The 12,985-nt window shown below is 45.1% G+C and overlaps 1 protein-coding gene across 1 annotated transcript; it reads right to left on the minus strand.

The window, feature by feature from the left end:
* Nucleotides 1–4,927: 4,927 nt before the first annotated feature.
* Bod1 (biorientation of chromosomes in cell division 1) lies at nucleotides 4,928–12,513 on the minus strand. Its single transcript, XM_003473219.5, has 4 exons — nucleotides 11,978–12,513; nucleotides 8,507–8,631; nucleotides 6,676–6,881; nucleotides 4,928–5,726 (listed from the first exon to the last, which is right to left on the minus strand). Exons 1-3 carry the CDS (start codon nucleotides 12,212–12,214, stop codon nucleotides 6,677–6,679), a joined length of 567 nt encoding a protein of 188 aa, XP_003473267.1. The 5' UTR covers nucleotides 12,215–12,513; the 3' UTR covers nucleotides 4,928–5,726; nucleotide 6,676.
* Nucleotides 12,514–12,985: the final 472 nt, after the last annotated feature.

The raw sequence follows: 12,985 nt of genomic DNA on the forward strand, positions 1-12,985 counted from the left end.
TAGGCATCAGCTGAGAAGATAATGAGATTCATTATAACGCCCATTCTCGTTGACTTCTATCTACTTTTGAAGACCTACAATATCTCCAATGTTTTGGTTTTGTCGGTTTTATCCTTTACGGTTTTGTTCAATAGTATTACAACTAATAATATAGGCAATTCTATTAGAAATAGCGGGAGGCATTAGGGTAACCATTGTTGATCACCTTGTATTATGTTTTTATATTATCTATTATATCCACCCTTTTGACTTGACCGATTCTGTTCTGTTATGTCACATTTGGTTTTACTCTCTTCCAAAAAAGCAATAAGAACAGTGGGAGCAATGAAACCCAAAATGTGTAATAGTCACTGTACAAAAGAGAGGAAAAGAAAATGCTCTAAACTATATAACTGCATGTATATTTAAATGTATAAGACAGAAAATGATATCACAGAGTTCTAATGGATCATTGAACAGAACTGTTTGCAGTATCATTGCTGGAATGTCCACTCTACAAACTTTAATTCTGTGACTTGAACAATTATTTCTAAGATGGCAATATGTAATCTATTAACTAGTGATTTCCTACTGCGCATTTTTTTCTTCTGTAAATCTGTATAACTTGTACCCTTCACTGTTTTTTTTTTCTTTTCTTTTCTCCTTAAATAAAAATTTAAAAAAAAAAAAAAAAAAAAAAAAAAAAAAAAAAAAAAAGATTCTAGGATCAAATTCATGGAGCTGAAAATCTAGTCTTTATCCTGAGAATGGAAATCAAAAGTCGATAAAATCTGGCCCTGTGGCTAGAGATGTTTTTGAATGATCTTAAGTGGGATGCCACTGTCAGGCAAGGGTCCCTGACTCATGCCCACAGGTGCCCGTGGGATGCTGGAGTTGGTGAAGTCAGCCAGTGGAATTTGCATCTCTCGTGTGTTGGCAGAGTCCTCCGAGGCTGCTCCTTAGCTCTCCCCAATTGTTATCTGGTGGAAACACAAGGAGGCAACAATGGCCTGATCTTGATGCTTTTCTCTAGAAGCCAGGGATACAGACCTATATGGAAATCTCCTTTTAAAATCTCCATTTTAAAATACTGGTAATTGAAAACAAAACACAGTAACTCCATGGTTAATGAAACATGACTACGAGGCAGAGCAGACCGGTCTTGCTGTCTTGTAAACAGCCCTGTGATACACATCTGACTGAGGGTACTGGGGCCAGCTAGAGCCAAGGCTGTGCGCTGAGACATAGGAGACGCTGGCCTAGGTTTGGAATGAAGGGTGGACCCCAGAGGACCTGTTCAAGTCTGAACGCAGCCAATAGGGAGGTAGTGTGGCAAGGGAGGTGGGCGGAGGGGTGAAATCCTTGCCTCTTTACCCAGTAGTTGTTCAGAGTTGCTTTGCCTGTTTTGATTTCTTCATACATAAAAGAGAGATTAAATCCTGACAGGGTCATGAAAATTAAATGAACTTATACATAAGAAAATGGCTGCACTTGGAAAGGATTTAAAATGGATTTTTAAAAGGATTCCCAAAATGAAATGATTTTTAGTGTGCATTAAAGTCACCTGGAGGGGTTTCTGGGCCCCTAGCCCGAGTGGAAGGTTCCTGAGCAAGAAGATATTTGATGAGAGCGCTGTTTCAGGAAGGGTGGCCAAATGGCAGTGTGGAGCCTGGAGTCAGCAAGACTGATGGAGTCTCAGGTGGTGTGACCAGTTTGAGGAGAGCAGTGTTTACTATCCTGTAGCCTTGGAGCCCAGCCCAACCCTGGTGACAAGACCATAAAAGTTGACCTCCCAGCTCCTCCTCCGATGAGGTGATGGACGGGTACAGTGTCTGTGCCAATGAAAGCTTAGCCATGCCAGCTCTCCTGTCTGCTTTCCTCCTGTGTCCTCAGCACCCTTAGGTCAGCTGAGGAGGCAGGCTGGGCCCTGCTCACCTAAACACAATTTTCAAACCCTAACTGTAGCATCAGTGTCAGACCTATGTCAGATTTCGGCCTTTGCTGGCTGCCCACCTATTTCTCTCCCAGGTCTTTAACAGCTGATGAAAGTCTTCTGCAGAGTTCCAGGCAATGCTCTGAGCCACTTTAGCAAAGTCATCTTTAGAAGACTGTTTACAGCTTTTGAAACTTTAGGAAGGTTAAGCTTTCTGCAGCATGGCCAAGTCAAAATGTCCAAATACATACAGCAGTCCTCAAAAGAGACAGAGAACTGAAAAAAAAAAAAAAAAAAACAAAAACAAAAAAAACCCAAAAAACTCTTACCTTCATTAGAATATATCACCTACCAAATATAATTAATCCATTCTTCCCAGTCAAGACTACTAATGCTGAAACAGGTTTCCTAAAATGAAAATAACTTTCAGTGCACATGAAAGTCATCCAGGCTTAGGGGGCCTCACCCTTTTCTGAAATCAGGAGGACAGCGTATTTCTAACTAGTTTCAGGATGCTGCTGATCCTGTTTGGTTGGAGAGTTTGTACGGACCACACGGTGATTGTTAGGGTTTGTGTTCAGATGTCCCCTCAAAGCCTTATGCAGTCACAGGTGGGGCTTTGTCAGGGGTGGACGGATCTACTGTGTGTGATACTGGAATTAAGGCTGTGTGATTACTAAATTAGTCCATTGATTGGTTTGGCACCACCAGGTAGCCTAAATAGAATATAAAAGTTACTGCTGAGTTGCTTGCTGTCTTCGGCCTGCTATGAACTGGTTAGGTATTTTGTCTCAGCAATCAGAGAAAAGTAAGCCAGTAATAAACCTGTGTATCCAGTTCATAGTGCCAGGATATGGAATACATATGAACCCTCACCCTGACTAGTAAACAGAAGATCGAGCAAAATGACAAACATAAGGCTAACATCACTCCTGAAAGCTAATAATCTCACCAAAAATCCAGAAATCAAACAACTGGTTCTAGGTTGAAGCGGTGGGTTGGCAATGCTGGTGAAGCATTAACCTGGAAACTAGAAACAGGCCAGGAACAATGGTCTCCAGTAGCATCTGCAAAAGCTGATCCAGGCAAAACAACTGGGCTTTCAAAATGGGCCAGTGTACTCTCCCTCCCCTCCTACCAATTCCCATCTTCAGTGAGGGTGCAGTTCCCATGACTTAGCTCTAAGGCTTGGATGGCTTTCCAGAGTGGCTGTCTGTTCTGCACCTGCTCTGTGCTCCCCTGGGCTGCAGAAGGTAGTGGGGTTTCCAACCACAGGGAGGGAAACTTAATCGGCTTGAAGTCACTGACAATTCATTTCTTGCTTAGGAACGAACAGTTAGGGTATTTAAGGGGTTCCTCCTTAGGGAGGAACATTTCTATTTTATTTCAGAATATACACACATTTTCTAACACAATACCCAAAGTACAAGGCTCAACTGAGTGTGCAAATACATTTGCCTAGCAATCTGCTGGTGAGAAGCTAGAGACTGGCTGGCTTCCTTGTCCCCATCCTTTTAGCACTCTTGGGTTTGACTAACCCTCCAGCTCCTGCCAATATGAATCCATATGGCCAGGGAAACACAAGCATTTTCCTCCTTTGACTCGGCCAAAAGCCAAAAAGTTGGTCTTTCATCAATAGCAGTGGTATGTCCGCACTTTACCTTTCTACGCTGATAACGTCTCAGTTTTTCAAATAAAATCTTTTGCCTAGGTGATTCCTTGTGGTTTACAACATGAGGATAAACTAACTGGTATCTGAGCATATTTAAGTCTATGAAAATTATGGTGCTTCTTATCAGTAGATCCAGCTTTCTTTCATAACGGGAAAAAAGTCAAAGAACTGAGACAGGCTTAAAACTGTTAAAAAAAATATACAAATATAGCCAGTTGAACATTTGTGGGCAGCAGTAACACTTTCTCTGAGCTAATGGGAGTCGGCCCTCTTTCTGGTTGAACTGGATCACTGCTGGATAGACAAGATGCTGGCAGGGTCACTGGGAAGTTGTATACATAGGTCTCCCTCTTGGAAAGATGCCCCAGGGGAAAGAGAATCCAACTAAAGGTCTATGGTCTGGGAGAAAAAGGCACTTGATCAGTCTGAGAAGTTTCTTTGCAAAACATAGGGCTGGCAGACTTAGCAGTGTTTATTAGCAGCAGTGTGAGGTGGACTGGAGGGTCCCTTCCTTAAGACTGAGGATGCTAGATGTTGGATCCTGTAACTGAAAAGGCCAGCAACCTGCCTCAGCTGGAGACAGAATTGTGTCCACTATGGGGCAGGAAACAGACCATCCTTCAGATGGAACTGCTACCTGAACTGAGGCCAGTTTCCAATGATATCCTACGTACAAAAAGACCTTGCTACATTCTTGGCAGTAGTCCTAATTCAGGGGATTTAAGGTTAAATAACAAGTGGAACATTCATTTTAACATGGAACCACATGAAATGGTTCAAATGTAAGATTAGGGCCGGGCATGGAACTTACTAGCTCATTGTAATGCACGTACTTATTAGCATGTACACGGCCCTGGGAAACTAGTGTGTTCAATTCCTAGTAACATCAACAAAAAAATCAGATTAGCAATACCCAGGAGTAGGCTCGGCTGAAAACTCAGGATTCTTGGTCTGGACTAGTCTCTGACATCACTGAAGGTTTGCTGTACAAAGGTGTCTCAAGGCCCAGGGACATAACATAACTCATCAGCTTGCTGAAGACACAGATGTGCAGGTCTCACCTCAGAACTTCCAAACTAGAACATGTACTTCCCAAGATCCTTGGGGATACTTGTGCACACCCCAGGCTGAGAAACCCTGGCAGGATGTGCTGCCCTCAAGTGACCAGCACTGGTAGTGGTTCAAGGAGGAAGGACACCACCTGTGCCTATCTACTAGCTTCAGAAGTTGTCACAGCCACCAAACCTCTGCTACCAGTCATCTCTCTCTCTCTCTCTGTCACACACACACACACACACACACACACACACACACGGGATCTAATATTCAGCTGAAGCTGCAAAGCAGAAGTATCAAACAATTTTATTACAAAACACCATTTACTGATTTGTTGATCATTTCTCTAAAAAATGCAACCGTGAGAAGAGAAAATTTCTGAGTCTCTGTAGCTCTTGCAGGATGGAAAGATGCCTGGACAAAGAGCTTAACAGTGGCTGTACCTAATATCTGACTTCCTTCTCAATCCACGGCTGCTTGTTTTGTCACCTCTGACAATGGAAAAGAAACTGACTAGGATTCATGTACAAGAAGGTCACAGTTTTAAGGCTATCAAAGTCATCTGCTTGTACATTCTAGTTTGTGACTCCGAGATACAGCACCACGTAAGCACTGCCATATACCTACTCCCAGCTAAGTGAACTCTCCTCATCCTCTGAAGTTATCTTTGGGACTCACTATGTTCTTTCATGATAGCTTCTGTTACCCCAGAGTGCAAACTCTAAAACCCAGGTGCAGTGCTCGCTTCGGCAGCACATATACTAAAACCCATGTGCAGTGTCCACGTTCAAGTATAAAAGTTTGCTTAAGGATCGTGCTAAGTTGCTGTAGTGTTTATAATTCTGTAGTGTTTACTAGGTGTCACACCACTGGACAGGCTGGTCAAATTGCGGCATGGAGCAGGGACACACGAACAACTTTTCTCACGGCCGTTCTTGCTCCCTGTTCAATCTGGACACTGTGCCAAGGCCAAAGTAGCAATCTTGAAGGCAGTGCTGACCCCGGCCAACCACAGTGGTACTCTTGAGTAACAGGAATCCATTTCTTCATCATTAAACAGAGCTTTCAAACGGTGTCGGGTCTATTCTAAAAAGAAAAGACAATCATACCAAAATGTCACTTTTTAAGACAATACTCAATTTTATGTTCCTAAAGGAATTTACAGTCATACTAGAAAGACTTAAAAATGAATATTTTATACTCCATAATGGACTCAAGGTCCATCCCCCAAGTGAAAGACAATCCCACACTTAAGTGAGTGCCCACATAAGCTTGCTGCTTTTGCATCCTTCACTGAAGGCCCCCGTCATTTCACATCACTTAGCTGCTTTATGAGAAATGACAGACATCTCAAAGAATCTTAAGAGAACACCAAGAGCTGAACAAGCGGCTAGGACTCACCCCAAGGATTGTCAACAATGACTGGGTAAGAAAGTCCAAGCTCCTATTTACCGTCTTCTCAAACCTGAAAGTAGCACTCATTTGTGCATCTAGTGCTGATTTTTAAAAATTTAATTCCTAATTTAATAAAAAAGGGAGAACAGAAGAATCTCATGGGAACAGAATGGTAAACCAGAAACCTTACTAAACATGGAAATGTATCAGAGCTCAAAGCAGACCACGAATCCCGTTTGGTACACCACTTTAGAACGCACTGCTTGATTTTATATTAAAATTGCAAATTCAAGTTAACTCATGTCCAGGGAAGAGACTCATTTGAGCAATTTTAGAAAAGGAAGACTTCCATGTGCATTTCCCTGGCACATGCCAATTATCCCAGCTGGATTCTAGTGAAGCATCTACACGTATCTTAAATGCTCAGCTCTAGTCGCACAGAGTATTATACTCAGCGATGTAGGAAAATACTACTTAGTTCTCAGAGAAACACAGGTCCTACAGGAGGGGAAGCCCATCTGCTGTAAACACATCTCTGAATAGGTAAGAACTACGATCCCCTATTACAGCTCACCTCTTTCCTTTCATCGTATGTATCTATAAGACACAGATGTTCCCAGACAAAAATGGGACCACAGACCTTAGGAAGTGTCTTGGGACAGAGCCGCAGGGTCCTGGCTTTCAGGCTCGGGCGGGGGTGCCGGTGCTTCCCTCATCGCTTCCTTCTTCTTGGCTGCCAGGAACTCATGAATTGCTCGTTCTATCTGTGGCCTGAAGATGTGGTTCAGTTTTGGATCCACCACCTGCGATATAATCCTGTCCACTCCTGCTTCCAGCATCCCTGACCTTGGGGAGACAAGACAGATCACTGTTTTTAGTTCCTTTGAGAGTCATCTGCAGCCCCAATAAGCCCCACGTGTCAGGAGAGAGGCCAGAGAGAACTAACTACTCGTGCCCTTCTAGGGAGTTCTTTAAAGGTGATCTACGTACCCCAGGGAGTTCAGGTCACTGTAATCTCTCTTTTGAGGGGAAATTCACAACTAGCAGCTACCCACTATTCCTAACTCAGTCTCACCCACTACTACTTCAACTTTGTGCAAAGGAACCACATAAACCTAGGCAGATCGCCCCAAAACAAAACAAGTGACAACATAGCAGGAAACTGACAACATGCGCAGGTGAAGACCTTAATCATCCGGTCAAAGCCAATCACCTTGGATTTGACTCTATCCCCCCAACGATTATTCTCTTACTACGCAAAGCAGAAATGACATTTGGCAGCAAGCTTGTCGCTATCCTCAAACCACACACAACACAAACCAGTCGGGGTGAAGCACTTTCATCACCAGAAACTCAGCGGCTTCCAGTGATGACCACTACTTATAACACGTAATAGGCAACCCAGAAGCAATGTTTCTAAGCTAGTGGGGCTAAAATACACCCCGAAAGTGCTTTCCAAGCAGAGCAAAATGTAATCAAAATCTAACAATATTTGTATTCAAACACTTGGGGCATGAAACCCATTCTTGAGGCCCCACAACCTCATCCCTTCAACTGGTTCCCAACACTGCCGTGCCGCTGCAGCCACACTTCCCCAGCATAACTATACCCAAAGCACGGCAGCACAGTCTCAGGTGAACAGCTTCAGATAAGCACTGTCACTACGACCTACACCGCCACAGGGGCCCCCTGCGCTACCATAAATATCATCCCCTCTTCCCGCCATCCCTAACCCCAGGGGACCACAAATTTGCTCTCCATCTGTTAGCTCATGAATGTAAAGGGAATCATGCATCAGGTATTCTTCAGAGATTGGCTTTTTCGTACTGATTATAACTCCCTGATATTTTGAAAGACACAGGCTTTCACATATTCAGGAGAGTTTTAAAAAATCTGAGATCAAATAAAGCTCACCTCAGGACACCAGATTCCACATCCCATTTCTACCTGTGCCCTGTAACTCTGAAGGCACTTGGATGAGCTCTCTGGAGCACCTTTACAAGTAAACACTTGGTTTATTACTGCGAAGGACAATACCTTGAAAGACCACATCCTCTGCAAGCTGCCCCTAAGCGTTAAAGAAGGCCAAGATGCATTCACAGAATTTACAGAACTCACATTTGCTTGTGAAAATAAAGACTAAGCTGCTCTTGTCCAAGACCCAAACTCCATTTATCTTGGTAGAAAACTCACGTTTAGACTACACTGAAAACGCTAAAGAACAGAGAACAAGTCGCACAATCTGGAAGAAACTTCAGCGTGCCCAGGAGACCTGAGGGAGGCCTTCTAAGCCTCCGCAAACCAGCAGGAATTGCAGGAGCTTTTCTTCACCCTGGAGTATAACAAAGGAGCAGACTACCGCACTGGATATAAAGTATCACTCCTGTGACTAGATAGTGACTCCCAGCAGCCTGCGTGGGCATGTCCCTGTGACCACTGCTTTCTCAAAAGCTCTAAGCCTGCTTACTTACTGAACCACACTCTGCCGCAGACCGTTTCGCAGTTGGTTCTTGTTCATTGTAGGATTCCATTCCTGTTTGTCCAGATGTGTTGACACAAAATTATCCACTTTCTGCCTCAGGTTTTGGTATGCTGGCTAAAACATTAAAAAGAGATGATGTCAGCTCTTATACGCAGCAAAGCTTTAGGCCTCAGCCATCTAGGACCCACGTCTTGTCACACCCAAATACACTTCCAGCTATCCGTGGAGCTTGCCATGCACAGTGCAGCCAGGGGTCAGTGGCCGTCATAAGCGCCCATCTATGCAGGAGGCACGAGGCCGTGTTTCACTGCACGATCCCGTTTACTTCTCCAGGAACTGCTGGCAGCAGCTCTATTCGCATTCTTCGGCTTCCATATCAGAGACTAGACTTTTAGGCTTGGGAAGGGAAACACCCTGCTCACGTGGCTGAAATGTGGCCAAGTGAGGGTCAGACACAAGCTGTTTTTGAATGATGGGACCTGGGTTTTAGACCTGGCTCCATATCCACTTAGTGACTTTCAACAAGTCACCCAACCACCAAGCTTCCATTGGTAAAACTAAAATGTCCCTGCCCCACTTACCTCGTAGGAGTGTTCTCAGCAATAAACTTGGCAAATTCCCTGCATAAAATGAGGGACCACCTCAGTGTGACTCAAGAATATAGACTATAGTCACAGATGTTATCAAAGGTTATGGGAAAACAACATGTAGTCTATAAAAGAGCTCATAAGGCACTAACTGGTTTCAAATGCTCTGGACTCAACTATGCTCAGGAGAGCAACACTGGAAAGTTCCTCAATAAACCCAAGGAATTCAAGGTCTGCATTTCCAAGAGTGTGTGCTGCTTCATCCCTTCATTTTAGGCAAAGAATACATCTTCAGCCCACTGATGTGGAGATCAGTAATGTGAAGCTCTGCACAGTGGAATGCTGGAGACCAGAGGCTTTAAATGTGGTTATGCTTCTTGTTTGGCTCTTGTGTTCTGGTGACCCTCTAAGAGGTCCTGTCATATGCACCACAGTCTGCTCCTATGGCCCGGGGCCTAGGATGGACACATGGGAAACAAGCCTAACCCCAACTCACAGCCTTGGCCCTGCAGCCCAGGCATACAGCTGAAGCCTATCTAGATCAGATGAATTTGTTTGATTTGTTTCACGAGACGAGAAGCTTGTTGCAAACCAAGATGTGGTTTGTATGCAGCATAATTGTGGCCAAGTTTGCTAACTATCAGGGAAATAAAACAGAGAGAGGAACCAGGGGACCTCAAGTGACTCTGCTAAAGGCCAAGCGAGTAAACTGACGAGGACTCTTCACTAAACCTAGAGAGTGAAGGCAGGAGATGAGGGAGAGGTGTAAATTCCACAAATTCCCATATACTATCTGCCTAGCAGTTCTTTATCCTGGTAACCATGTTCTCGTCTTCACAAGGGTACTGGGTCCTGTGCTCTGCTAAGATAAGGAGGAGATTCTCTAGGATTTCCTGAAGCAGAGGGAGAAGTCTCCCTCTAGAGGAAGAAGCTGCAGGATGTAGTCAAGGGGTACTAGTAATGAAATGCGGGATGTCACTAGGAGGGACAGTAAAATCAAGAACAAAGATGAAAGATTGCCAGTGAACAATCCCTGGCATAGTTTGTTCCTTTAATCCCTCCTTGCTCAAAGGAGTTAGACTTGTCACTTGTAAACAGGAACCCTGATACTATCTCCTCTCTCAAAATAGCCCACCTGGTTTGAGCAAGCAAAAACTTGTTTACAGAGGACAGGGGCTGTTCTCACCAAGCCCTAACAAATTCAAATAATATAGACTAACCCCTCCACTTAGGGATTCAACAGACCTAATAGGCCTTTTCCTGCACATTTTATTGTACTATTTAACCCTCCCTCTCGGCCTGTTCTATTCATACTTTGGATGTACTGCAAAGGAAACTACAGATACCAACTCTTTGCTTTCTTCTGAATACTCCAGCAGTCTGTGGTGGAGTCTAAGAATCTGCATTTCCAGTAAGTTCTGAGATGACACTAATGTTGCTAATCAAAAGACCACACCTTGCAAACCACCGGACTAAAGCAACAGGAATGAAAATGCCCTCGTGGCTCAGACAGAACAGCTAAGGAGGTGTCATGGGGAAGGCCTCAATGGCTTCCACCAACCCTCCTGTTTCTCTTTTAAAATCATACGAATACTTTTGTTACTGGAGTGAAGAACTTCTAATGGGAAGCTGAGAACATCCAGTACTAGGAATGGTGGAAAGCTCTGTCCATGCCTTTCTATATTAAACAAATTACAACAATTAAAGCAAAGGCTTTAAAGAGAGTGCTTCCACTTGGGTTTTTCATCTTGCAGGAGGGTAATAGCATCCATCACTTACTACATATAAACTAGTTGGTTTCCGTGGCAGTTTTTCGATTCTAGAAGCCATGAGGTAGGGCTTCCAGCACATTACAGGTCAATAAACATTTAGTGAATAAATAAGAGTCAGTCTTTCCTTATCTGGACAGTCTAATTTTAAGCTCACAATCTTGCTATCAGGCAGGCGAAAGCTTTTCACTGCAGGGTCAGCGAAGAGAAATTACAACCTTGGAGGAGCCCAGTCAGTCACAGAGACTTGGAACCTTACAACCTTGAAAAGGGAGAAAGTGAATGTTCCAGTAACTACTACTGTATTATGTCTGACGCTAAACACACACACATTTTTATTAAATCCAAACAATTCTGGCAGGCAAATAAGACAGCATTTCACTTAGTGTGTGTTGTGTGTGAGTGGCCTTCAGTATTAAGATTTTAAAAAGCATCAATTCTCTTAATTAGTCAAGAGATACAAAATAAGGGTGTTGGTTCTACAACTTAACCTCATCCAAGTTGCAAATCACAAGGTGGAAAAAAAGGCCAAGTAACCATTATGTAATATGCTGATGACTGCATCCAAAACACTGTATTTAATGTCAGGTCCTTTGGGATGAACAAAGAATGAGTGACAATTCTAAAGCATTTTTGTGTGCCTATCTGTCTTGCTCCACTGTTTTTATTTTTTGAGACAGGGTCTCCCTATGTAGTTCAGGCTGGCCCCGAACTCTCACTGATCCTCCAGTTTCAGGCTCCCTCGTGCTGAGACCACAGGTGTGCGCCATCAAGATTCTTTTCCTCCATTGTTCTTAACATAAAAAATGTTTTTTGAGAGGCTCAAGGAAGTTCCACTTTAGAAAAGACTGCGTGTAGGCTCTAAAATCCGTATTAAGCCCTCAAATTGAGAAACTGGTGGTTTAAAACCACAGCTAGCCCTAGAAGGGCAGAGCACCACATGCCCATCTCGCAGAAACCTCTCCGTACTGTACTGCCCCAGGCGGCTTAATGTGTCACTGCCTGTGCTCTTCCAGTCTTTTGTTTTACTCTCAGCAATCAAAGCAGCCATCTGGCCGGCTCCGGGCCCAGCACGGCTCCCCACCGCTGGACGGCCTCAGGTACCTTGGTGTCCACGTCGGCCAGGCAGTCCCGGCGGAAGCTGTCAAACAGGCCCCGGCTCTTGAGCTGCTCCACGATGAGAGCGATGAGCTGAGGGTCGCCGGGAGGAAGCGAGGCCGGGTTGATGGGGCCGCCGCCGCCGCTCGAGCCCGTCCCGCCGGTGGCTGTCCCTGCCGAGGCCTGGCCCGCTCCTCCGCCGCCCACCGCACCCGTTGCTCCGCCGCTGCCGCCATCCGCCATGCCTGTGCCCCGGGCCCGCGAGATGGACTCTGTACCGCTTTTTCTTCGAGGCTTAGAGTCTCGATGATGCAAAGGCAGCGGGGGCCCCCAAGGAAGCAGCGGTGGAGATGGTTGTGGGGGCGGCAGTGGCGGTGGCCTAGGCCGCCGAGTCCGCGGAAGCGGTGGGGGTGGGAGAGGGGATAGGGGGAGCGGGGGCGGGGGCGGCGGCGGCGGGGGCGGCGGCGGCGGAGGCGGCGGAGGCGGTGGAGGTGGTGGTACTGGAGGCAGAAACCGCCTGCTTGGTTCCCGGCCTGCGCCTGATGACGTCACAGGCGACCTTTGCATTGTGGGAGGGTTGGTTTTCGGCAGCCATCTCCGGCGTTCTTATAGGCAAAGGTCTGTCTCACGGAAACTACAACTCCCGGCAAGCTTCGAGCTTGCTCCGTGCGAGTTCGTGCGGCAGCATGGGAATTGTAGGCTCTCGTCCTTGTAATAGCTACAATTGGCGTTTCCAGTCCTCAAACCTGCGCGTCCCAAAAGAGCCTAATTATAAAACTCATCTGCCAAGCCGGTCAGAGTACCAGGCTTATCCTTTAAAGATAATGGCTCAATATTTTTGGCCTGGAGATCAGTGCTTTTGAGATGGACTCCCCAGCCTGGGAAATTTAGCAAACAGTGGGCTAATCATATTTCTATCCAAAACTACTGTCCCTCTCCTTCTAATTTTTATACAAATTTTTAGAAAATTGGAAAATAACTGGAGTGTGAGGAAAATAAGTTATCCTTAAGTAT

The sequence above is a fragment of the Cavia porcellus genome, unplaced genomic scaffold (assembly GCF_034190915.1).
Source record: "Cavia porcellus strain 051 isolate PalLab524CR breed Dunkin Hartley unplaced genomic scaffold, mCavPor4.1 scaffold_19, whole genome shotgun sequence".
Lineage (NCBI taxonomy): Eukaryota > Metazoa > Chordata > Mammalia > Rodentia > Caviidae > Cavia > Cavia porcellus.